The sequence below is a fragment of the Phaethon aethereus genome (genome assembly GCF_964289735.1).
Source record: "Phaethon aethereus genome assembly, chromosome: 3".
Taxonomy (NCBI): Eukaryota; Metazoa; Chordata; class Aves; order Phaethontiformes; family Phaethontidae; genus Phaethon; species Phaethon aethereus.
The window spans coordinates 93,575,274-93,601,726 of NC_138576.1; the positions used below are offsets into that span (position 1 = coordinate 93,575,274).

At 37.1% G+C, this 26,453-nt stretch overlaps 1 protein-coding gene across 1 annotated transcript in view; it reads left to right on the forward strand.

Annotated features, from left to right (window-relative positions):
* BIRC6 (baculoviral IAP repeat containing 6) overlaps positions 1-26,453 on the forward strand; it is a gene marked incomplete at both ends in the record, with an annotated part of 189,330 nt that overhangs the window by 34,725 nt on the left and 128,152 nt on the right. The window contains 11 exons of the mRNA XM_081998399.1: positions 5,184-5,333; positions 10,017-10,242; positions 15,554-15,714; positions 18,580-18,711; positions 19,981-20,112; positions 20,395-20,573; positions 21,135-21,265; positions 22,131-22,292; positions 22,401-22,532; positions 22,837-22,934; positions 24,289-24,436. Coding sequence (XP_081854525.1) covers positions 5,184-5,333; positions 10,017-10,242; positions 15,554-15,714; positions 18,580-18,711; positions 19,981-20,112; positions 20,395-20,573; positions 21,135-21,265; positions 22,131-22,292; positions 22,401-22,532; positions 22,837-22,934; positions 24,289-24,436 — 1,651 coding nt within the window. The remainder of the gene's footprint in view (positions 1-5,183; positions 5,334-10,016; positions 10,243-15,553; positions 15,715-18,579; positions 18,712-19,980; positions 20,113-20,394; positions 20,574-21,134; positions 21,266-22,130; positions 22,293-22,400; positions 22,533-22,836; positions 22,935-24,288; positions 24,437-26,453) is intronic.

Genomic DNA, 26,453 nt, shown 5'->3' on the forward strand with positions numbered 1-26,453 from the left:
TACTACTTGTTTTTATCATCAGAAAGAAGAACTCTAGTGCTTTTTCATTCAAGCAGTTCTTTTTTCTGCCTATATTGCTTCAGAGCCAACAGACAAAAAGACCCAACTCCAGTTGAAGTTCCATAATCAGATTCTCACAAGTAGCAATTCCTAGATCCTATAGTACTGCATCCAGCTCTGGAGCCCTCAGCACAGAAGAGACATGGATCTGTTGGAGAGGGTCTAGAGGAGGGCCACAAAAATGATCAGAGGGATGGAATGTCTCTCCTACGAGGAAAGGCTGAGATAGTTGGGGTTGTTCAGCCTGGAGAAGAGAAGGCTCCAGGGACACCTTATAGCAGCCTTCCAGTACTTGAAGGGGGCTTATAACAAAGATGGGGACAGACTGTTTAGCAGGGTCCCTAGCAGTAGGGCAAGGGGTAATGGTTTTAAACTAAAAGAGGGTGGATTTAGACTAGATATAAGGAGGAAATTTTTTACAATGAGGGTAGTGAAACCCTGGCACAAGTTGCCCAGAGAAGTGGTAGATGCCCCATCCCTGGAAGCATTCCAGGTCAGGCTGGACGGGGCTCTGAGCAACCTGATCTAGTTGAAGATGTCCCTGCTCACTGCAGGTTGGACTAGATGACCTTTAAAGGTCCCTTCCAACCCAAAGATTCTAAGATTCCCTCATTCTGTGATCACATTGGATCAGTTCTTTTGGATATTGTCTACTTCTGAATTAGTCAGAGTTGGAAGCTGTAAACGAAGTCCACAAACACTGAAAAGTAACCCATCGCATACATTTGTATCTTACTGATTGCTTTACACTTTCATTTATAAGCACTTTTTTCTTTAGGTGTCTGTTTTGTGTTTATTCTTTTTTTAATGTTATTTTCTATATACTTAATTCTCCTAAATTCTTGCCTCCAGTCTTACATTATAACAAGGGTTTTTCTAGTTGCTCCCCTTTGTTGGAGAAAGTGGGTTTTTTTCAGACTGGAGTTTGGTATGTCAAAAGTGAGTTGTCTATGCCAGTATTTTTTGTTGCAAGCCTGGCAGAACTGGTTGGTAGTTTCATACATTTGAGAATTGATTCCCTCAAATCTTGTACCTTCCAATTATAACAGATTTCTTGTTCCTGAGTTGTATACAATGTATTACTCTCTAGGTTTTTTATCTGGTTTCGTTTGCCTATCTTATTTGTCTCTTCCATGTCATTAGGCTTTGTCAGCCTTGATTACTGATGTATTTGAAGTTTAGGAATCAATTTAGTGTATTCAGTTTTCTGCCCTCATAGACAATGGGGTCTCATGAGACTGGTGAGAGGTTAAGTTTTTTCTACATCAGAATTAGCAGTGGAATTGATGCTGAGAGATCATCTTCAAATCAGGATCAATTACATTTACCTATTCAGGAGTCCTGATCAGCCTGTTTTTGAAGATCCTCAAGATGGAGTTTTAACAGCCTAGTCACAAAATTTCTTCTACTGCATGCTGTCCTTGATGATTATTTTTTTTTTCTAGTGTTTAGCCTGTATCATCTTTGGTGATTGGAGTTATTACTGTTGTACTATGGTTTATGAACGTGGCAAAGAGATTGCTTCAAAAAGGGAGGGGAAGACAGAATTTGTTTAGGTACTGTCCTCCTCCAACCATTTATTTTCTTAAGCTCCGGTCCTTTTAAACTTTTTTCAGGGGCTTTGAAAGAAAAAAAAACGCCTTACTCTCCCAAAAGACCGGCTCCAGTCATTCCATTTGTTTCTTGATGAGACACCTAAAATCAGGCACAGTACTCCTACAGATGTCTCTGAATGGAACACAAGAATTCCTTAGCAGCTCTGCAGTCTGTACATACCATGTGTGCGTATACATAGTGGGATGTTTGCACTTTTGAGCAGGAAATTGAATCAGGTTTATCTTCTGACTCAGATGAGCCTCTTTTACAGAACTGCTGGCTAGCTGATTTTTCTTCATTCCATAATAGTGCATTTAATGATTTCTTGCTAGGCATAGTAACTTTCACTTGTCCCTGTTCAGTTGCATTCTATTTTTTCATAAGCCAGGATGGCATTTTACAGCTGAAATCTCCAAGAATAGTGTAACTTCTGCTGGAGTGAGGTTTTGGGGAAGCTTTCTTGAGGACATTTTTCAAGTGTTCTGAGCTAGTAAGTTTAGAGCTAACCCTTTCTGTACAGGCCAGTGGTGAGACAGGGAGGATTCTTAAGTTGTTCAGTGGATAGTTTCCTGTGCTACGGCTTTGTTTTCTTAATTTCTTTAACTATTTGGGTCTTGTTCCACTGTGTCCTTGTGTTACGATTTGCTTTGACCATTGTGTCACTCCTCCAGACTCCTGCCAGAGTGCAGGGTATGTTCAGAACACCAAACATTTCACCAGATTGGCTTTGACTGTAGTGGCCTAGTCTCTGACATGTTCTCTAGCTGGTGCCAGTGCTGCTTTCCTGGAACCGGTAACTGTTTTGCCAGAAGGAAGCTTGGGATTTATTTGGATGGTCTTACGATTCATATGTTCTGTTTGTATAACCCACCAGGTTCTTGAGTCCAAGCAAATTACAGATTTTAAATACAATTCATAATTAAATTGACAATGTTTTCAATGTGTTACCTTTGAACGTGTGAAGTATAATGATGCTGGTTTCCAATTATTCTCCTTTGTGATCACTCAGTAAGTCAGTAGCAGCTTTCGTATCTTCTTAGTAATACAGCAGAAGCGTTTATCATCTCTGTCAAAGTGATGCAAGCAGAGAAGTCTTCAGATAAACTACTACTTAGAACGTTTGCTACCTGCCTAGAATTGGAAAGCACCAGATGAGTCACTTGCAGCCTACTAGTGAATAACATGAGCCAGTAGTAAGAAGGGGGGGACGGGGAAGTCAGTGCTGCTGTTTTTTTACACAGATCAAATTTTTTTTTTTTTTTCCCCTCTGCCACTTGACTATAGGATCTGCGGTATCTTTGAAACAAATAATTAAGCATGCATTATCAGAAGGTCATCTTTGGATCTCCTATGAGAGCACATGCTTCCTTTGTGGTACAAAAGCAAAGCCACCTGCAGGGTTGTGGAAAGTGCATAAGCACTCATAATTTTATAGGCTAATACTGTGTAACTGAAGTTCATGATAAACTTCATTAAAGAAGTTTTTAAAAAAACAAATCTGAGGAAGTGAGATATCTCAAGTTTAGCACAGAAGTTTTCTTGGAAGGGTGGTGGAGTCTTTCAGGAATGCAGGGATTGTGACTCTTCTCTTGTAATTATGGATTAAATGGTAAGGACGTTTTTTGCTGCTGTTAATTAGTGACAGAAACTCAGAAACTTGGTTTGAGAACCAAGGTTTTGTTTCTCTAAAATCAAACCCTATGCAACTATCTACAGAATAAGTGAGACCTTGGCATGGCTTTCCCATAGAAAAAACACAACTTTCTGAAGTTCTTTGGCATTTCTCCTGCTGTGACCTGTAAAACTGGCAGATGGTACAAGTCAGTATGTTGAACTTCCATTGCATGAGGGTGAACTCCAGGACAGGAGATGTTCTGGTTTTGCTTGTTGAGATCATTCTGATCATTGATATTTGATAAATAGCACAGGAAAGAAACTGAGGTTTGGCTTATTATGAAATGAAGTTGTCACGGTCTGTGTTTTCTAATGAGTCCCTAATTCTCTTTGAGGAAAATTGCTCATTTGTGAGCTGTTTAATTTCAAGGAAACTCATTATAAGTGTTACTTGCTAGAACTATTTTTTTGCCTTCCAGTCTTGGGCTCTACTCACAGGATGTACTGTTCTGCACCGGGGGTGTGTGGGTTGGGGCTGAGAGCGGGGTGGTACAGGCTTCTTGCTGGATCTCAGTGGGAAAGGCCCCACCAGCAAATGGCTTAATGAAATAGCTGTTTTAATAAGATAAAATAAAAGGAGAAATATAGATAGTGAAAAAAATCTCACGTCCCTGCTTTCGTGCAGCATCACCCAGGCCCCAGGTGGATTTTCCCACAGCACACTGCGCAGAGCCTGTCCATGGTGAGGTTCTTCCTGTTTTGTCATTTGAGCTGCTATTTTCCTCTTTTTATTCTGTCTGGTTAAAATAGCTGTTTTATTAAGCCGTTTGTTGTCAGGCCTTTCTTACTGAGATCCAAAAAAACCCCCTGTACTAGCGTGCTCTGCCTCCCACACACTTGCACTCTGCCTTGCTGTGCCTCTCTATCGCTTTCTGTTTCATTCCTCTCATCCCTCACAGTGCAGAAAATGTACCTGCTGATCATGCTTTTATCTTGAGTTTTTATTACATGTATTATCTCAAGTTTGTTTATTTCAGATTACTTGGATAATTTGCATAACAGGGTTTGTCATAACATCAGTCAGATGCTGAAGGACAGTCTGTAATCAATTTTCAGAAAAACTGTGAAAGGCCTGCCCTAGGATTTACCTCTCTATTTAACTCCTACTGATTAGGATTTTTGTAACTTCTAAAACTGTTAACAGCCCTTCCCTCCCCCTCAACCTTATGTAAGATTGAGCATTCCTTCTCAGTGACTTCTTTGGAAATTATTGAATCCATCTATGTCTATCTGTAGTGATGAATAACGGGCAACTTCGTTGAATGATTTCAAGCTCCCATCAAAACATTGTGTCCCTTGAAAATTTTGGACTTGCTGTTTTGGCTGTTGACCTGATCAGTGTTGTAATACCAGGTTTTATGAAATACTGTGAAGAGCCCCTTAGTTAGGAGAGTTCAGTGAGGAAGTGATTTTTCAGTTCTCAAATATTGAACTTTAAAAGGAAGTTTATGTAATCTGTACAAATGAGGCAGTGTAGGCCTTCAGTTGACATGATGGAATATTTTCTGTTTAAAGCATGTTTTGCATTATGGAAAGTGTCATAATGGTTATGATTTTGTGTTCTTATTGAGGATTCCTTAGTTAAATACCTTTACCCCCCCAATATTTTTTTTTTCGTTTGATGCCATTCACAACTGGAGTTAGTATTTTTATAGTTCTGTGTTGCATTTACCCTGAAAAAATTTGCAGTAGTGAAGCAAAATGAGTATTTCTGTATAATCTTACTGCTTTCAGGTCCTACATAATTACTGTCATAATTTGTGTAGCTCTTCTCACAAGACAGGCTTGCAGTTGTTGAGTTTAGCTGTATGCCTTTCTAAACTTGCTTCTTTTGTTGTCTATGATGATTCTAGGTGGAGAACTTCATTTCCTTCAGATTGGAGGGACCTGCGATGACATAGATGAAGCTGATATACTTGTAGATGGATCCCTTTCCAAAAGTGTAGAACAGTCATCAGAAGGCACCAAGCCCTTATCTAACCCTTCTAGTCCAGGCATTACAGGTAAACTGCACATGTTTAAATGTATCCTAAGTAAAAAATTTCTTGAAGCTGCATATTAAGATGAGTTAAGTTAATAGCATGCTGCGTTATACTTTTTTTTTCTGCCCAAAGTTGGAGTTCTATAGTTACTGTATGTCTTATCACTGGTTATGTAGAAGCATAACACTTCAGCAGTTCCTGATTTAAAAAAAAAAAAAAAAAAAAAAAAAAAAACCAACAAAAAAAAAACCCCACAGAACCAAAACAAAACCAACACTATTGTATAACTGATTGTTTTTCTAGTCTCTACATGTGGAGAGTTTCTAAGTGTGGCAGACAGGGAGAAACAGGTAATTGTGCAGGCACTGAGCTTCCCTCATAGTTTACATAGGCTTGAGCTCTTTATGTGGAATTAAAATCATATGTTCATTATGTAAAATTGCTTTGAAGTTTCCTGCAGAAGCTGTACAGCTCTACTTAATAAAACTGTTCAAAACATGTATTCAACTGTTACTGTTGCACACAGTGAAACTGATGCTCTCTATACTTCAAGCAGTGCAGTTGCTGTTGGTAAATCAGACTTACAATGTGAACTCTTGGACTTCGGCTGGGTTGTCTGGGTTGAGATATACTCGAATTCTGCTGCCATTTACCTGCTAGTTTCCTTCCTGGAAAGGTTATTTGCCCTTGGACAGCGAGAAATAATTGTTTCTAATTGTCCAAATTATATTTTTACCCTAAACATCATGTTTAGGTCTTATCTTTACTGCAGTTCTCATACCAGTCTTGCCACCAGTCTGCTGCCTTTTGTAGTATCCTGGCCCACTTAGGTAAAATAAGAAGTTGGGTGAGAGGGTTGTTCCTTGTGTAGTCAGGAAGAAGGGGAAAAATGTGACGGGTTCCTCCTGCTTGTAAGGGAGAACAGGAAGTGTGCAGGTTTTCTCAGCCCTCATCAAAGATGCTGTAGTGTCCATAACTTGCTATTAAAACTTAACAACAAATCTAATTTGGTGGTTAAACCTGAGGAATATTTGAGTAGACATGCTGAGGTTTTTAAAGTGTGTGTGTGTGTGTGTGTATAAATATGTATATGTATATATATGTGTGTATATATATATAGTCTTGCTTTGAGTTTTAAGGGAATTGTTTGAGAGTGCTGTAAAACTATATTATGTTTTTCCTTTTTTTTTTAAACCTGCAATTGTTGGAGGGGACACAAAGCATAATTACATTAGTTGGTCTGGAGTTTGGAGGTTTTGGTCGTGTCTGTTAGGACAGAAACAGGGATATACTGGGAATAGGTGACCTAGGATATAAAATACAAGAATAAATAATATAAAGCATGAAGATAAAGCAATGATACAATGGAAATAAACCATTCAGGTAGCTATGACTATTTCAGAGAAGTGATGGTAATTTTGTGTGTGTGCTGTGGGGTGTCTTTGCCTGCAGCTGCAGATGACAAAAAAAGCTGGGAGAGGACTGAGTGGGAGTACAGGAACCATTTTGGAGGATGACATCTTTGTTGTCAACAGGCTACTTGTCTTTCTCCCCAAACCTCTGCTTGCTGCCAGCCTTGTAACACTTTGTGTTGTGCTGTGTTTGTATGACCCCTGATTTTACTCCAGAAGAGGTGATCAAAAGAGAGAAGGAAAAGATGCTTTTTGTCATAACATTATCTGTAAGCAGCAGTACAGCAGTTGCTCTTTTCTCTGCGTTGAGGACTGAATCCTGTTCCTCTTTTTCACCAAAGGAGCCATTCCTGAAGTTCCAGATGTGCTTCAATAGCTGCATTCCCTGTACAGTAGCTTATGAACAGATTTAAGTGACTTCCAATCAAATGGTAACTTTGATTAACCTGATGAATCAGATTGATCATTACTGTTTAAATTCTGCTGGTACTGTAAGGGGCAAATTATTTTTGTTGTTTTTCTTGTTCTCCTCCCCATCCAGCCTTCAGTATAGGCTTGAATATGGCTTACTGGAACAAGAAAAGGATTTACTTATAGACTTGAACATAACTGTATCTTTAGATTGTCCACAAGCTGCAGGTCCTCCTTTAAGTAGTCATATAATTCGGACTGTAGTATTGCTTGATCTTGGTCTGTAATGGTTTCCAAAGAGTTGTTGGATACACAGTAATGATCAGATTAATTGAGTACTGTTTTGCTGTGGCATCAAACCGAGCCACTAAAAGCTGTGAGAGAAGCTTAATAGTCATAGGAAGCCAGTGCTGAAATGAGGGGGCTGGGGGGAAGAGTTGAAACCAATGTTCGTTGCACACCTCTTAGTCTGAACTATCCGGGTTAAGGACAGTAAAGTCAATAATACTGGATTCTTATTGGCTATTCTTATATTAGCATATAGTATGTGAACGATTGCTAAGACTGTGCAAACAGTAATGCACAATAATTAAAAAAAAAAGTGATGAAGATGTCAGCATGTGTATGGATCATAATCAGACATTGCCCCCAACATTTATAACATCAGTGTTGCTCCGCTTTTAATCAAAGTCACAAACAGCAGAAAAAACATTTTCTTCCACTTTTGTCTTAACATGTTTTCCAGACAGAGACTTAGCTCAACAGAAAGCTTTCTCTTTGGGGAAAATAACTTCTAGGCAGATCTGATTGAGCATAAAGTCTTAGATCTCTACACCTCATTCACAGGTGATGGCAGGCAGCAGCAGGGTGTTTTTATGAAATAACTATGGTGTTCTCTGAAACTGTAGCTAAAAGATGGTGTCGTCAGGGTAGAAACCACAGCAACAAGCACAAGCTTTTGTCCATATATTGTTCGTGTATATTGTGGGGTTTGTTCGTGTGTTTATTTTTCTTTGTTGTTGGCATTCTGGAATGTGTTTCTTAAATGCAGGCTAGAAAATAAGATTTACAACTTGGATACATTTTAAATTGTATTGTTTTAGAAGGGAATATGTTAATCTTACTGAGCCATGAATCTTAGATTAGCTTAAAATTATAATTCCTTTTAAGGAGTAGAGGGTTTTTGTGGTGAAGTAATCTAAAATAATGCTTTTTTAAGAACCTAATTGAAAAAGAATATTAGTGTTCCTGACCAGTTTAAAACCTTTATTCAAGATTGTTATTAGAACTTCCGCTTGTAGTAACTCACTATTACAATATAACAAAAATAATGGAATTTTGCAAAAGAAGCCAGGTATACTTGACAGCACTGGAAAGTTAAGTCCTTCATTTTTCAGTTTTGGGGATTGATAGAACGTTATGTGTGACTGCTCTGAATACTCTGAATTTGTAATTATTTCTGTTGCAGGGGGAGGGAGAATGAAGCAGAACAAATAAAGTCTGCTCAAAGATAGAGTTGTTGCACAGTTTGAGCTATGATCTCAGTTCTCATTGCAGTGTCATCTAGCTAATGAGGTTCACATTTGGCAGTAAAAATAAAAGTGTTTGCTATATTATGAAATTAAATTTATAAAGCATTTTGAATTTCTAATCTTTTCAGCATGTTCCTGCCTCCTAGATTGAAAAGTCGAAATGATAGTTGTTGCAGTGGGAGTGAATTTTTTGCCTGACTGGGTATCTCATCTTGAGCTTCTCCATGTTTTGGGAAAAATTGCGTGTGCCTTTCTACTCTCAAGCTGGAGGATGTAATCTTGTTATTCTGGTTTCAAACTGGCTTGCTTTGCAAGATAGTCTCTAGGTTCAGACTTCACTGGGAGGAGGATATTTGTGTTGGTGTATTTAATGTTTGGGGTTTTTTTTTTTTAATTCCCTCGGGGTTGGTGACAGTAGTAGTCAGCTAGCAAACTTTCTCCTTTTGAAAACCATGATTTCTTCACAAGTAAAAGATTTCCTCCCAAATGCATTTTTAAGAGAAAATGCTCAAAAAATAAGACAATTAACATTGTGCATGTGTTATTTTACCTCAGGTTTTCAAATTTTTTTTTGTGTCTGAGGAAACTATTATTTTTAGAATTCCTTTGTAATGTTTCTTTAGGTGTTTGTCTCCCTGGGACACTTCAAGTTTCAGTACTTCTTCAATTAATATCCTTGTTTCCTCAGGACAAGACTTGAATATGAAGACAAGAAGACAAAATACTTGTCTAGGCCCAGTGTCTTTTAAGTGCATTACATAAAGCACGTTTGTTTTTCCCTCAGCTGTTTTTTAAGCTAAATTGGGAGCCTTCCAAAACATTCTAGTAATCCACTGTAAAACAAGTCTATATTGATAAGCAGGTGCCAAAGTAATGTTTTAAACAGTGATAAAAATGTTACAATTGCATAGTAATTCCATATGTCTGTTTTCATGAAATAAAAAAAAAACATGAAAGTTTTATATCTGAGTTAATAGAGGTATTAAAAAAAGTTTTAATCGGCTTTACATCATTAAAGTATAGCTGGCTATTTACTTTTTCCTGATATTTCTGGTTGAACCGCAGACAGCATGCTCAGAGCTGTCGGTGCTTAGAAGACTTATTACAAATGAGCTGTCTTCAAAGGATACTGGCTTCAAGGCTAGGGTTGTTTGGTTGCTTGTGTTTTTGTTGGCTTTGTTTATTTGTGGTTTTTGTTGTTGTTGTTGGGTTGTTTTTGTTTCTAAGAAGCTTCATATATCATGTAGCTAATTTTACCTATAACAGTTTGTATGTATTTCAAACCATTTATAGGATGTTCTGGAAAAAATTTCTGTGTAGTAATTAATGTATGTTCTGTAATTGTTCAGGAGTTGATCTTTTGGTGGACCAGCCATTTTCCCTTGAAACACTGACATCCCTGGTGGAACTGACCCGTTTTGAGACCTTGACGCCACGGTTTTCAGCCACTGTCCCTCCCTGTTGGGTAGAAGTCCAGCAAGAGCAGCAGCAAAGGCGGCATCCTCAGCATTTGCACCAGCAGCATCATGGGGATGCAGCTCAGCATACTCGAACTTGGAAGCTACAGACAGATAGGTAATGGTGCAAAAAGAATCATGTGTGTATCGCTTAACTAGTTCGTATAGCTGGTATAATCACAAATTTCATGCAATTTCATTGTTTTTAAGTAGTGTGCAGGTTTAAGAACATGTACTTTCAAGGATAATAATCCCTGTTTGGTAGTTTGCATTATCGGTCTCTGTGACATTGCCAGAGTTGTTTTAGTGGACCTTGGAACAAATTGAAAAGTTAAGTTTTAAATTTGTGTATTTTTGTTTGCCAAATGTTTCCATTTCATTATACAATTAGACAAGCACATTTGCCAGAATTACAGATGTTCTTGATTGTTTCTGTTAAAGTCTGATTCACCCTTCTTATGCATATGCACATTCGTGGTACATTGTTTGATTGGAAAACGCAAGCTGCAAGTGTCAATATGACTAATTAGTTGTTCTAAATGAAACTGTATTCTAATTTATTTTAAAATGTGAAGATATAATCTGTATTTATGTCTGTTCATGTCGAGTTAAATCTTTAGACACAAGACCTTTACTTAAGCCAGTATAGAGCCCAGGTTGTGCTAAAATTTAGGCAATATTTTCATTGAAATGACATGGTACATGCAGTACTTCTTTTTTTTTTTTTTTTTTTTACACATGGCATGAGAACTTGGAATTCCTCTAGGATCCTAAAGACTAGAAGAGCAGTGTTGCTGTCTCCTTGAAGAGTTGCTTAAAACCTACCTGAAGTAGCTTTGCACAGTTTTTCTGAAAAATGCTTGGAGAAACAAAATATAGATATAAGTTGTGTTGTGTGTTTTATTAAGGGATGTGTGTCATTAAGGCACTGTAAGATCTTCTGGATCGGTCTGTCACACATTTGTGATTTGGATAGTAATATAGAATCTAAATGCCCATACAGTGGAAACAATGGACTAGCCAAAGGATGCTAGGGCAGCTAAAGACCATACATGGGGAAAAAAAGCTTGTCATATAAGTAAAAGCTAGCATGTGGTAATGTAGCATTCCAGTTGGGAAAACTGGTCTGGAAGGTAATAGTTGCAGGTGCTTCCAGGGCTGACACCTAACACGAGCTGAACTTGTTTTAATTAAAACGTTCATAAGCTATGGTTAAAAACTTACAGCGTTATAGGCTTTAAAACCTTTATTTATCTTGTGGTTTTGCTTAGTGTAAGTAAAATATTTTGTATGTAACAATTGGAAAGGAGGTGGTTCCTTGCAAAATAACTTCCAATTAAAACTATTGATTATCCATTGTGTTCAACAACAGTTGAAAAGTAAAAAGCTACTAATATGAAGATACAAGGAAGCAAACAATGAAGGTAATAGCTGTTAATTGGAAGGTGATAGGTGGATCATTATCTTATGAATATTGTTTCACTAGTGGAAAAGAATTATGCCTGCTGCAAAGTAAAACAGGAATGTAAAGAGGTAAAGATAAAAGTTTTCATTTAGTACTGGAAATCTTTGACAGCTGCTAAACGACTCATGATGAAATGGTTATGTTACATCCCTTTGTTCATAGGGTAGAATATACAATCCTAAGAATGAGAGCAACATTAGCTCTTAATTAAAAGTTACCTGGGAAGAAACTTTATGGTTTCTGTATTATTTTGTTCGTCCTTAGTATGAGGTTTCTTTTATGTCCTCTTTGAGTGTCTCATACTGATTCCTATCAAGAAGTGGGATTACAGGGTTAGATGGATGAGTAATGCAATTTGATATATTAATTCTTTTGTTTACCAAATACGTAGGAGATAATCCTGTAAATGTATTTTAGGGAAAGGCATTGTATTACACTCATTCTCTTTCAATCTTACTTTTTTATTTTAAAAAGACTGAGTAACAAAGAAAACAGAAAAAGCAGAGTCTGGTTTACCTTGTGAATTACTGAAATATCAGTATTTTGCCTTCAGTGGCAATTTTATCTGAAATGTTAAATTGGGCTAATCCTTTTTTAAAAAGTACATGAATTCCTAATGTCCTGTGATAAAACAGTGACAGCTGAGTTTCCTGGCTTTTTCTCAAATTTATATAGGAAATATTTTATGTATTCATCTTATGACAACATATTTGAAAGAATGTGAAAGAAGGAAGAGCTAGGTACTGATGTTCTTTCCAGTGTTTAAACTCTGGAAGTGGATCTGCAGCTCAAAGTTCATTTGTAGTGGAAGATCTAAAGTTGCAGAGGTGTTCTAGAAAAGGAATGAAGAAGTATGTTGGAAAATCATAGAATTTTTGGGTTGGAAGGGACCTTTAAAGGTCATCTAGTCCAACTGCCCTGCAGTGAGCAGGGATATCTTCACAACTAGATCAGGTTGCTCAGAGCCCCGTCCAACCTGACCTTGAACGTTTCCAGGGATGAGGCATCTACCACTTCTCTGGGCAACCTGTGCTAGGGTTTTGCCACCCTCATTGTAAAAAAACTTCTTCCTTATGTCTACTCTAAATCTACCCTCTTTCAGTTTAAAACCATTACCCCTTGCCCTACTGCTAGGGACCCTGCTAAACAGTCTGTCCCCATCTTTGTTATAAGCCCCCTTCAGGTGCTGGAAGGCTGCAATAAGGTGTCCCCGGAGCCTTCTCTTCTCCAGGCTGAACAACCTCAACTATCTCAGCCTTTCTTTGCAGGAGAGATGTTCCATCCCTCTGATCATTTTTGTCGCCCTCCTCTAGACCTGCTCCAACAGGTCCATGTCTTTCCTATGCTGAGGGCTCCAGAGCTGGACGCAGGACTCCAGGTGGGGTCTCACCAGAGTGGAGCAGAGGAGCAGAATCACCTCCGTCAACCTGCTGGCCACGCTTCTTTGGATGCGTCCCAGGATAGGGTTGGCCTTCTAGGCTGTGAGCGCACATTGCCAGCTCATGTCCAGCTTTTCATCCACCAGTACCCCCAAGGTCTTCTCGGCAGGGCTGCTCTCAATCCCTTCATCCCCCAGCCTGTACTGATGCCAGAAGTTGCCCCAACCGATGTGCAGGACCCTGCACCTGGCGTTGTTGAACCTCATGAGATTCACATGGGCACATTCCTCGAACTTGTCCAGGTTCCTCTGGATGGCATCCTATCCCTCGGGCATATCAACTGCACCACTCAGCTTGGTGTCATCTGCAAACTTGCTTGGGGTGCACTTGATCCCACAAAGTATTTTGTAGTTGAGAATGATGGTATATTTGCATTTAGAACACAGTTTTGATTGTGTAATCTTCTTTAAAAAGATGCTGTAGATTTAGAAGGTTTGCAAAGGTGAGAAAAATTGCTAGAAGAACTTGCATTAGATTATCAGAGAAAAGTGATATTTAGGATGGTTATGCTAAAGAATTGAGAAAATAATAAGCAAGTAAATTTTTTTCCTTCTTTGAAACTTTACACACAAATAAAGATGATGTGCTTAAACAGAGCTATGGGAAACTAAAAAACTGTTCAAAGGGGAGTTTTTCACTCATCACAGAATTAGATTGTAAAGCTCATTGCCACAAATATAAGATCTTTTCACAATGGTGAATATCCAATAATCCATTAGGATTAATATGAGACCTTCATGGAGGATTGTTATTCCATACATGCCTATTGAGAGGCACTTAAAACTTCCTTTGGGGCATCTGCTGCTGAATTCTGTCAAAAATACATTTCTGGAGTAGACAAATAACAGTTGTAATTTGGTACATCAGTATGCATCATATGCAACATACAGACTACAAGAGAGTACTGCAGACAAACTTGTTTGTTATTAATTTCTGATTTTGTACCAGATCTTAACTTAAACTGGATGAGCAGAATATTGCTTAGTCTTTCAGAAGGCTTACTGCTTTGAATGTCTCATTCAGTCCATACTTTGCATAACACCTATAGGGGAATACTCAGACATAAAAAACCACCCACAAATCTCTCCCTGTTTTGCACTGGACACTGTATTCCCCAAGCCAGGGGAAAAGGCATGAGTGATTCCAAGTTCTTAGTGTTACATTTGCTAACAGAGTTTTTTTTCCCCTGGAGTTGTAGGATAAATTTCATTATATTTTAGTTACTTGAGTTATTTGTACAGTTAACTGAAAATTCTTCACTGTTGCTTCTTAAGTCATAACCACAAGTTCTCTTCTATCTACCTTTCGCTTCTGTCCATCATTCTACCCAAAATCACTGCTTTTCTCTGTTGCTTGTTCTGGAAGGCTGGTGTGCCATTTCACTATGCATATTTGGAATCTGTTATAAATGTATAATACTTGCCTGAGGGAGGTATGACTTTCAGGGATATTACTGTAAAAAATGCAAAGAATTAAATATATTTGTACCAATCTGTAATCTATTTTAAAATGGTTTTCTGCACAACACTCGATGTGTAGCATGTTGTTTGACTTACATCTAAACTTCAAAAAGGTATTTTTAGAAAAGCGTTTAACCAATATTTATAGCAGCATACTCAGTTTCTTAGTGTTGTAAATGACACAATTAAGTAATTGCAGGCTGTCAAAGTTACTACATTAAAAAAATTATTTACTGATAAATTGAGAAGATCAGGAAGTGCAGTTATTTTAAAAATGTATACAAATGTGATGACTCATGATTAGTTTTATTGGAATTGCTCTTTGTTTTGAACTATTTTTTGCAAACCTTAGTGTATCAAACTATGGAACTGATCGTTGAGGGGTAGTTACTATCTCAAGTTTATACATTTTCAGTGTAAACTAAAGTTGACTTCAAAAGGAAAATATGACTCATTAAAAGAAAGTTGCACCTATTTTGCACAGCACAGGCTTCTGTGTGTGCACCTGGTAAGAAGCATTTCTCATCCTGTATAAATTATCAAGTGTATTTAAAAATTTAAACCATTTGAAACTAGTACTTTGAATTTCCTGGATGTGGCTGTTGTACCATGGGAAGCAACATTGCTTAACACTTAGAATGGAGAAAGAGGTTGTGAGGTAGTTACTATCATGCTTTCATACACTTCACTGATTGGTAGATCCTTTTTTAGTGACTGTTTTTGTTCATATTTTTCTAGAAATGAGCAACAGGTATTTATAGTAATATAGAAATAGTACTGTAATGAAGGCAGTGAATCTTTTCACTGCTACTTTTATCTGAACATTGATTTGCCCTCTCTTACCAGTTGGCTTTTAACATATTCTTCACAAAATGAATGTGGCTAACTGCAGCCTGAAAGACCTTTGCTTCAGAAATTCATGTGGATGTCAACTAATGCACAATGAATTTTTCTTACTCTTAAAGAAAGCATGCATAGAAGTAGAATGCACTTGATAATGCTGCCTGTCTGCCTGATCTTAATTTTCTCTTAACACTGTGTCATTGTCGTCTTTTTTCTTGACAGCAACAGCTGGGATGAGCATGTCTTTGAACTGGTTCTACCAAAAGCCTGTATGGTTGGACATGTGGACTTCAAATTTGTTTTGAATTCAAACATCACAAATATTCCCCAGATTCAAGTGACTTTACTGAAAAATAAAGCTCCAGGCTTAGGGAAAGTCAATGGTAAGAAAGAACTTAAGATATCTTTCAGAATATTATTTCTTTCTTCAAACTCATTATTCTTTGTGATGTATATTAGAACAATTGCTTGAAATTGTGTAAATATTTTGGTTTTAATTACTTCCATTTTATTCTATTTCTCAGCATCATGGTTTGTTTTCACTTGCCATGTTTGAATGTAAATTGGGGAAATAAACTGGGTAAACGGTTTCAAAATCCTGAATTTTATACAAATAAAAGTGCATAGCTCAAAGATTGAACTGAATTATTATTCTGTACTGCTTGAATCCTACAGTCATTAAAAAAATATATTGTCAATTTTAAATAATGCTAGAGGTTGATGAAACAAATGGTGCTCTTAAGTTTTGGATATATTTTTTAAAAATTATGATAAATTATTCCAAGTCACAGAAGGAAATTATTTATCAATGCCTCTTGGATGCCTAAGAGAAATAGCAAGGCTTTATTTGATGGCAGTAGATAAAACCTGGCTTCCTTGGGAGTTCTGTCATCTGCCTCATTAACTAAGCTACATGAAAGCTGCAGTATAACTTCACCTTTTGTTCCTTGCAGCTTTGACAGGGTAGGCCAAAGTTATGAATGCTTTTGCCTTGGGAAGACTCCTAGCTGGACTCTGCATCTTACTATCTCTCAGGGAACCTGTGAGGGGGTAGCATAATTTGAAAAGTCACTTCTTTGATGTGGAAGATACTGTGCCTCCATTGGGATTTTCCTGTGGTGAGAGTGTTCACTGCATGTCCTGCTGCCCTGTCTGCTAGGGATGGGAAGTATAACACTTGCACTTCCTTTTATTCAGGCATTAATTGGTAGTCTTTATCTTGCCAGCTCTTTATGAAAAACTTCTAGGAACTTGGTATTTCAGAGAAATCTTGCTGTTGAATATTATTACATTGCTGGATATAAAATGCATTGGGGAGAGCAGCAAGCATGATTTTAAAAGCTCTTTTTTTCTTTATTTTTTTAAACGCTAAGTAAGAGCACCCCGATTAAACAAGAGTAACAGCTGTTTAAAGAGAAATACAGGCATACCAAAGATCATTGACACACGTTGAGACAACTTCTCACTCTGTAGCATCCCACAGTGTTTAACAAGGAAAAAAGTGTGCTGGAGACGCTCCGTAAAGAAATCGTGTAAACTGGTGGTTGTGTAATCCAAGAATGAAGTATTCTAGCACAGTAATATTCTTGGAGGAAAGTGTAATCTTTTAGGATACAAGACGTTTTAACAGTTTTAGTGGAAGTGCTAGCTGTGACTGCAGGACAGCAGTCAACAGATGTTCTTGCAGGTTCTTCCTTTGTTTAATTCTTGAAGTAAAACCTTTATTTTAACATGTAGCAGAATTTTGTTCTATCAAATAAAAAAATACGGCAGATAGTCAGTATTATTCTTGTGAAGGGAACCTGTTGTGTTTTCAGCATGAATTTTAGAATTCAGTCCATTTGCAGATCTGGATGTCAGAATTTGAAAATCTTCACCTGTGAAACAAAACAATAGAAGAAATGCCAGACTCTTTTCCTTAACGTTTCCGTTTTACACATTGCTGAGCAAACAGTTCTATGAGTTAGTAATTCTTTGAAGACATTTGATTTGGCTGTGAAATAAATTGCCAGAGCTTTTTGTGAGTGCTTTACAGTACAGCATACTGAACATAAGACATGACAGAGCTCTTCCAGAAAGTCATGTTTCACTTCCTTACACGCAGTGTAGTGGAATTTGCTTTTTTCCCTTATGGGTAGGGTGAAGAAAGCATGGAGTGGAGGGCCAGGGTATACACAGGCAATCTGGAAAGGGCTGGGATATGTGAGAGGGCTTGCGACGCAACTTTGGCAAGGTCTTTTTTTCTTTTCGATTCAGTAGGATTGGGGAGCTTCAACTAACCAACATCCTCTTAAGTTGTTATTGTATTGCAGTTACTTCCTGTCCTTTTTCAGTTTCTTGGGTTTTGGAAAAGGACCTTAATGACAGTTGCCTTTTTTTTCTATGCACGACTGAGTGAAGTAATAGAATGCTAAAGATTTCAGTATAAGGGAAAGCAAACCTAGATAATTTATCAGGATTATTGTGGATATTAATGTGCTGGATATTAACCAAAATGTCCTAATTCCAGGGAAAAGTAATATTCAGGATTGTTTGGTGGCTCTTGAAAAGGTATAAAATCTTCAGACTGAAATTCAGTTAACTCCCTGCCCCCTGACCCTTCCCTTCTTTCCCTGAAGAGGGTAGGAAAGGAACTGAAATTTTAAGATAATGAGACCTGAGAAAGATCTGTAGGGGAAAGTTTATTCAGTCATGCTTTGTATGACTGGAACGCTGGAACCAGTTAAATGTGTAGTGTGTAATAACGGGAAGGCCAGAGGCATAATTCTTCTGGTTAGGAACTAATGTTTTTGATCTGGCAGTTAATTCACTGTATATGCTTCCTGTTCATTTGCTTGCATGTCCTCTTCATCTATGATTCATGAGAACCATTTAATTAAAAAAAGAGTTGTACTTAAGTGTTATCAAAATAATGTCTGATGTTCAGCAGGAGCGATCCAGTTACTTTCAGTTTAAATTATCAAACTTTCAATACTGGAATCTAATTACTTGGGAGTAATCTGCAGTTGATTATTGGAAGAAAATAATTTGGGCAGTCTTAAAGCAGCCTGTTCGCAGGTCATTCAAAGAAATACCTTTTTTAAATATTTGCTGCAAGTTCAGTTGCAATCCTTACAGGAAAAACATGCCTGTGTTAGAAATAGTGTTTTGGACAGAAAGCTGATAAATTTGCTATGAAAACTACTGCGTCTGTTTTCTGTGAACCCTAAGCAATGTTTATGAAATCTTCCTGATATTTTTATTTCCAGAAGCAGCAGTAGATAGACAGATCACATTTCCTTTATCTCCAGCTCATAATATTGAAGTGGAGAGAAATGGAAAACCAGGACTGGTTGAATTCAATGAAGAAATGCAATATATGGATGTAGAGGAACCACAATGTAAGTTTCATTTATCTCGTTATACCTCGTTTAAAGTATGAGCTTGTGGGGATTTTTTCTTTAATGATATACTGGAATTTCTCTGCAAAAATTTCTTAGCCATTTAAAAGAGACTGATATCTCAGCCCTGTTCAATGTTGCCTCTCTCACTGGTCTGTTTACTGTATGAGTTGGAAGTTTAACACAAACACACCAAAAAAAATGAAGTACTGGAGAGTTTTGGTGCTTAAAAGCAGATTAGTATTTATTTGAATTTAGAAAGAAAGTAGACTGATACGGCACCTTTGTAACTTAAACTCTTACCCTGTTCCAACAGTATTTTACTTGGTTTCCTTTGCTAGTTTTAATGAATTTTCCTTTGCATACCTGGCTTTTGTAGAGACTGCTGCTGTAAACGGAGAAGAATAAACAGCTGGTAAAGAATTCATAACTAGTCATAATTTTCAGCTGTATTGGGCTTGCTGTGCCTGTTTTTATAACCTTTTTTATTAACCAGTACTCTTCAACCAGATCTGTTGGGTTGGATCCAAGTGAGGAGAGCTACAGACTAAAAATTGATAGTTGAGTGAATCAGTTCCAGAACTATGATTTTTGGTTCTTTCAACAGTCTTACTTTACACTTTCTTTCCTTTCATGTGATCAGGCTTATATAGAGTGTGACTTTTAAAGGTTCCTTCCAACCCAAACTATTCTGTGATTCTATGACTACAAGAAAGGTGTTGTGAAGGATGCAGGGGAGGGATCAAAGGAGTAATAAAAGTGCTGGAAGGATTTTTTTCAAGCTGAGAAAGAAGCAGAAGATGAGTGAATGATAATTTCAGCAATTTCAATATACCACAGGAAAAACAAATTAGATTTTGTTTTGAGTTTTGCTTGGTTTTTTGTGGGTTTTTTGTTTGGTTTTTTTTTGTTTTGTTTTTGTTCTAACTGTTCTGTCCTGCTTCAGAAAAGACCCAGTGAGAGTTGTGGATCAAAATACATTGATACATCATTTTACCAGTTTTATATTTTGTGATTGTGAGCCAGTCAACGTACATATTATCCATATAATATAACTGAAAATGCTTTGAAAACTGTCATTTACCTTTATTGATTTCACTAGAGTATGGCTTAAAGTGAACATCAAGTAATTGTTAGTTTTCTGATGTGGAGTTTATATGTATTTAGTGATCAGAGTTTGACATGGTGTATTTTTTAACCCATGCAAATGATCAGATTTTGCGACTTATTTATGAGTAATTCAGGTCCGTATTACTCATGTTTTTTAAGGTCTTAGATTGTGTCCGTTTCTGGAGGAACACAAGGAAGATATACTTTGTGGTCCAGTATGGCTGGCTACTGGACTTGATCTATCAGGACATGCTGGAATGTTGACACTAACAAGTCCAAAGCTTGTTAAAGGTAAACCGGTTTATTATGCTATTCACATGAAGTATGTGTGACTAAAGCACGTCTCATACTTCTGTAGTCAGACTTTGGTTTGTATTTATGTTCACACTGACAAATTTTGCTGTATAACCCAATAGCGAGTGACCTTTTCAAACTGATGCTAAAGTACTGTAATTATTGTGTTTGAGCTCTGCTTGTACATTTATCTGTGAAGTTGAAATGTGTTTACAACTTGTTCTAGTAAACCATGCAAGTTCTTCCCTACCCTCTTTTTTTTTTTTTCCCCACTTTTAGGCATGGCTGGTGGCAAGTATCGCTCATTTTTAATTCATGTTAAAGCAGTGAATGACAGAGGAACAGAAGAAATCTGCAATGGTGGCATTAGACCAGTTGTTAGAATACCATCTCTAAAACCTCAGACTAACAAGGGCCATTCCCTTGCTTCATTGTTGGCAAAAGTTGCAGCAGGCAAGGTAATGAATAGCCAAGAAAGACATCTGTGTTAAAGTTGTAGAAGTGGTATGATTTATGTAACCTGAAAATGAAACAGCTGTTTGGAGAATTAAAATCCATTAAAAATTACTTTTCAAAGAGTTGACACTGTATTAACACCTTCAAGAATCTGAGTTCAACATCTATAAGTTGTTTCTTCTGTGCAAATTTAGTTGAAAAGGTCTGTTCTGTGACTTTCCTATTCTGAGCACTTGTTTTTGAAACTTTGGTTTCCCTGCGTGTTTTCAGTAGCTGATACACCTCATCCTCTTAGGAAGACTTTTGTGTGTGTATTTTATTTTTTATCATTGTAGTTGTAAGATTGGATGATATGATGTACATCTGTGGGCATTATTAGAATGGTTAGAACATAAGACATTAGTGAATAAAAGTAGTCTGTTTTAGCACAATGCTCAAATTGAGTGAGAGATTTTACTGACCTGTATGCATTTCACTGAACAAGGTATACAAATGAAGCAGTCAAAAACAACGTCATTTATGAAATCTTTTCTTTTTTCACCCCCTCAAAAAAAAAAAATCAGGAAAAGCCATCTAGCAAAATTGAAGCCACTAATTCTTCAAGAAAATCAGATAATCTGAGAGGCTGTGACTTACTTCAAGAAGTCTCTGTAACGATTCGAAGATTTAAAAAAACTTCCATTTCAAAGGAAAGGTTAGTAGGTGTTTTTTAATTCTAAAAACTATTAGCTTTAGTTATACTTCTCAAAAAATAATTAGTCCTCAAAACAGCTCAGGTCAAACCACTGTTTCAAGGTGTCATTTCATAAATATATTTCATATGGAAGATGCTGTAAATTGTGAGTTTGAGGGCACTGTGCAAGTTGTGGTAGAATAACATCAGGCATGACATTGTATGTTGAGTGATTATTTGCCTCAACTTGAAAAGGCGAGTGTAAATAAGTTTTCTTAGTAAATCAGGTAAATGATTTGGACAGACTTTTTTTTAAGGGAAGCATCTTGCCTTTCTATTTCCACGTCTTGTTTCTTACAGCAGAGAGTATATTACTTGTCAAAAAATTTAGAATCAAATCGAACTAACAAATTGTTTCTCAGAAAACTGGTTAAAGTCCCTATGGATTGGTACTACAGACCTAAATATGAATAATATAGCATTTAATTTTTATTACCGTCATGCCACAATGGTGGCACTGGCTGTAATGTGGTTAAAGAGGTCAAAGAGGCTGCGAAGAGGTATGTGCAAATGGTTGCCAAAGAGTGTTGTAGATGGTGAAAGTTTGTTTAGGTTTCAAAGTTATTAGACAAGGTAACAGGAAAAAAAAAATCTCTGAAGGTTCCTAAGTATACAGTAACCTAGGAAGTTCTGTGAGCAGGAAATAGGAAGATTGGGAATGTGTGCACAGAAAGTAGCATATATGGTTGTGTGCTAGTTTTACTCTCATCTAGGCATGTTCTTTTTCGCTGCTCCTAAGACAGGATACAAAGCTGCAGGGATGCTTTAATGGGAGAATGTCCATATTGGATAATTCTGTTTTTTATTCCCCTCCCCTCCTCTCCAGAGTTCAACGGTGTGCCATGTTACAGTTTTCAGAGTTCCATGAGAAGCTGCTCACTACTCTTTGCAAGAAGACAGATGATGGTCTGACTACAGAACATGCTCAGAGTCTTGTACTAGACACTCTTTGTTGGCTGGCCGGAGTGTATTCAAACGGACCTGGCAGGTAAGAGAGAAATCCTGTTTAAATCAGAATGGCTGTTTCTTAGTATCAGCTCTGTTAAAAAAATAAAGTTTTATATGATTCTCTAAAGTATGCAACTTGTTTTTACAGCTCAAAGGAAGGAAATGACAGCTTGCTTTCTAAAACACGTAAATGTGTCCCTGATATAATACGCATTTGCTTCTTTGAAGCTGGGCGGAGCATAGCTCACAAATGTGCACGATTTCTTGCTCTATGCATCAGGTCAGTGCTAATTATTTATCTATTTATTGGTATATATTTATATTTTATATATACTTGGGCTTTTTACATGCAGTCTGAATTGTATATGTGTTTGTTACTGTTTAACATTGAATTTATAAAGCAACAAGATCTGGAAGATCTTCTGTTGAGAAAAAATGTTTTAGAATATGACTGCAAAGAACATTAGCCCTTCAACTTCAGCTTCTAGAGGAGATGTCATGTTTTGTTCTTACTTCATTAAATGTTAAAGTGCCTATGTGGTGGTTTGGTTTTGTTTGTGTTTTTTTTTTTTTTTTTTTTGTAGCAACGGCAGGTGTGACCCAAGTCAGCAGGGGTTTGGATCAGTTCTTCTAAAAGCTTTACTTGACAATATGCCTCTTTTGCCTGCAGCTGCAACAGGTGGTATGTATACAATGTTTTTTGTCATAAAAATACACAGTGCATTTGTTGTTTGCCATGTTTTGTTGGAGACTCTTGTGAGTTAAGAATTAGGTAATTGTTCAGTTAGTACAAACTGCTGCTTGGAGTGGTCTGGTCAGGTGGTACCCAAGTATAAAGTATGCATTTGTAGATGATGGAATTTTAAGCAAATTAGCTTAAAAGAGGGTGCTAAGGCATTGACATTTCTGGGAGAGGTTAAGTTTTGCAAGAATTTTCAAAGGTGTTCAGCACTCACAGATTCTGTTGACATAAGTGAGAGTCAGAATTGTCTGTTATTTCTGAAAATTAGATTTATTCCAAGGAGCCTGGCTATCCAAATGATATCCAACGAGCAATTAATTTGTTAATTCTGCATCAAAAGGAAATTTTTAACTAAATTAAATTCCTTCCTCATCTACATTGCAGTGTTATGATATCTTAGCAGCTTGTTGAAACCTTTTGAGTGCCAGATAGAATGTGACGATGACTTTAGCACTTGTATTTGGGATGGCAAGACCTGCTTTGTGTTTTTGACAGTATGCTGTTGAATCGCATCTTGCTTGGCATCACTAAGGGGTCTTGCAGGAAAGTTAGTTTGCAGTCCAAAATGTTTGTTGTGCTACTGCCCAGGTAGAAACATTTAACAGGCTGCTATTGAGGATATGGAATGCACAGTTGGAGGAGGAAGCTGAGGTTTGTGTTTCCATACAGAATGACTGCACTGTGCTCCCAGAACTGATTTATAAGGAAACAGTGCCTCCAGGAAATACAGAATAAGGAGACAGCAGCCAAAAACTGAGAATAAGAGAGGAAAAGTTGAATCCAGAGTAAGACTTGGCTCTGAAAGCGTTGGAACCCCTAGCCTAGCGCCTTAGTGTATCAAGAGCATTTTGATTGTTGTGCTTGGTAGAAGCAGTGGGCAGAAGCAATGAAAGAAGTATGTGTGAAGCTGTCTGTTAGGAACCTTTTTTTCTTCAATTATGAATTAGTTGGTAAGAGAATTTGAAGTTCTTGTGGAAACTAATATTACAGAATGATTCTAAATCAAACTCTTTCAAAGAAAGCGGAGGGAGAATGCTTCCTAGTCTGTATTCAGTAACCATTAGATACTTCATTTAGCACTTCCATCGATTATACTTCAAAGTATGCTTTTTACATGCAGTCTGAATTGTATCTATGTGTTTGTTATTGTTTAACATTGAATTTATAACGCAACAAGATCTGAAAGATCTTCTGTTGAGAAAAAATGTTTTCGAGTATGACTGCAAAGAACATTAGTCCTTCATGAAAATTCACATCATGTTTCACCTGAAATTGTTATTTTATTTTTATGCAGGATCTGTGTATTGGTATTTTGTATTGCTGAATTACGTAAAGGATGAAGATCTGGCAGGATGTAGTACAGCTTGTGCATCGTTGCTAACTGCTGTGTCCCGACAGTTGCAGGATCGCCTGACACCTATGGAAGCATTACTTCAAACAAGGTACTAAGAAATGTGGCTGTTGTAAACTTAATATGTTTATTAATTTTATTTAGTATATATTAATTTATTAAGTAGTAAACTTAATGTTTAAAATGCATTGTACTGTATTTGTTTGAGCAAGGATTAATTTGATACAGCTCTGGAAAACAGTTTTGACTTGTGCAAAGTTAAAGGTGAATTTAATTCACAGTGCAATTTAAATCAGCAAATGTGTATGTAATGTTTGAAGTCTGCAGTTCTTAAGTTAGTATTTATGATTTTTAGTGTAAGGATTAACAAAGCATGTCCGATTTTTGAATATGGGAGGGAATCAAATATACTGAATAGTTTCAGTTCTGCATAATGCTACACAAGATCGTAGTCTCTCTGTAAGCTGACCATACATTTAATGTATTGCTACTAAAAGCCAGATTTAAAGTGTAGAGGCCTGGAGTAATTTACTGGGAACGTACGTTCTTATTATAAATGATATATCAATGCAAGTTCAGACTGTGATGTTGCATCTTTTACATACTGAACTGATTGTCTGTTTAACTTTGCGTTTATGTGATACCTAAAGGAAATCTCTGGTGGTTCAGTTCTGTAGCAGTTTCCAAAGCCATATTATGATGATGGGAACATGCTGCTGTTAGACAGCTCTTTCAGTTGTGATTTGTGGGCAAGAGTTTCCCTCAAAGTCAGGCAAGATCAAGGTAGAAGAGGTTTGGTAGAGGTTAATTCAGAATCTTCAGATCAGATTGAAAATTTAGTAAGCTAGGTTTGGAGGGGAGGGAATGTTTGTTATGGTGTTTTTGGTGGTTTTTTTTTTTTTTCCTTTAAAGGACTGTAATCCCATAATACTTGATGAAAACTTGTTCTCAGGTCTTATACTTAGATCCTTATGCTCTCTACTACATTCCTTTTCTCAGTTGTTATTTTATTGCACCATTTGTAATCCTTGCAGTTGATTATTCCAGCAATAGAAATGGTGACTGGATAATGGAGAATTTTGAAAAATACACAAAGTGAACTGGAAAAATAAAAGGTCTTGTGTTTTCATGTTGAATTTTCTTTAGAAACCAAATAGAGGAGAAAAACATGAAAATTCCACTTGATGTGAGAATGGCACCTTTCTGTAGGAGTTGACTTGTTCCTTCATACAGATTGTTTCCAAGTACCTCCTTTAAACAGCATATCTGAAATAGAAGGGTTTTTTCCTTTCCAGTTGCCCGCTTTTGAATTTGGCACATGTGTCATTTCAGATCACTTAATGGTGAACACAGCTGTCTGCATCTCAAGGGAAGCTTTCTGAAGTGAGCCCTTGTTCTTGGCATCCTTCAAGCTTAGGTTTTCTGGATATTTCTAGATGGTGTTTTACTGATTTTCTTCTTGGAACTAAATTTCGTTTCTCTTTTAACTCTGTATCCCCATAGTTAGGATAAGAATAGCAGCAGACACCTCTGACTAATCCCATATTTGATTACTATAGTGCTTTCTCTCTAGCAAGGACTGACTATTTCTTGACTTAATTTACTAATTTAGACAGAATTTACTGGCCTTTCCTTTATATGTCTACAGATAAAGGGAATACTGTCATTTCTTTTTTTTTTTAATGTAGAGGATAAGTATTTTATTATTTTTTTTTTTTAAGAGAAATTAGTAGGCAGACATTGCTTTACTCTTTTTCTCTTCCCTCTCCCTGAGTTGTATTTGTGTGCATTTGTGTTGCAGGGTTTCTGGTATTGGTTCTTTTCTTCTTTATCATTGTTTCTATGTACAATAGCCTAACATTTGGTAATCATCATCGTTATCATCATCATAGAATGGTTTGGATTGGAAGGGACCTTAAAGATCATCTAGTTCCAACCCCCCTCCCATGGGCAGTGACACCTTCCACTAGACCAGGTTGCTCAAATACAAGCAGATGTCTACTTAAAAGATCTGCACTTTCATGTTGTCTTAAGGCAGAGTAGTACTCATTTTACTATCAAGTCCCGCAGTAAACCAAGTAAAACTTTCAAGGATAAGGCCAGATGAG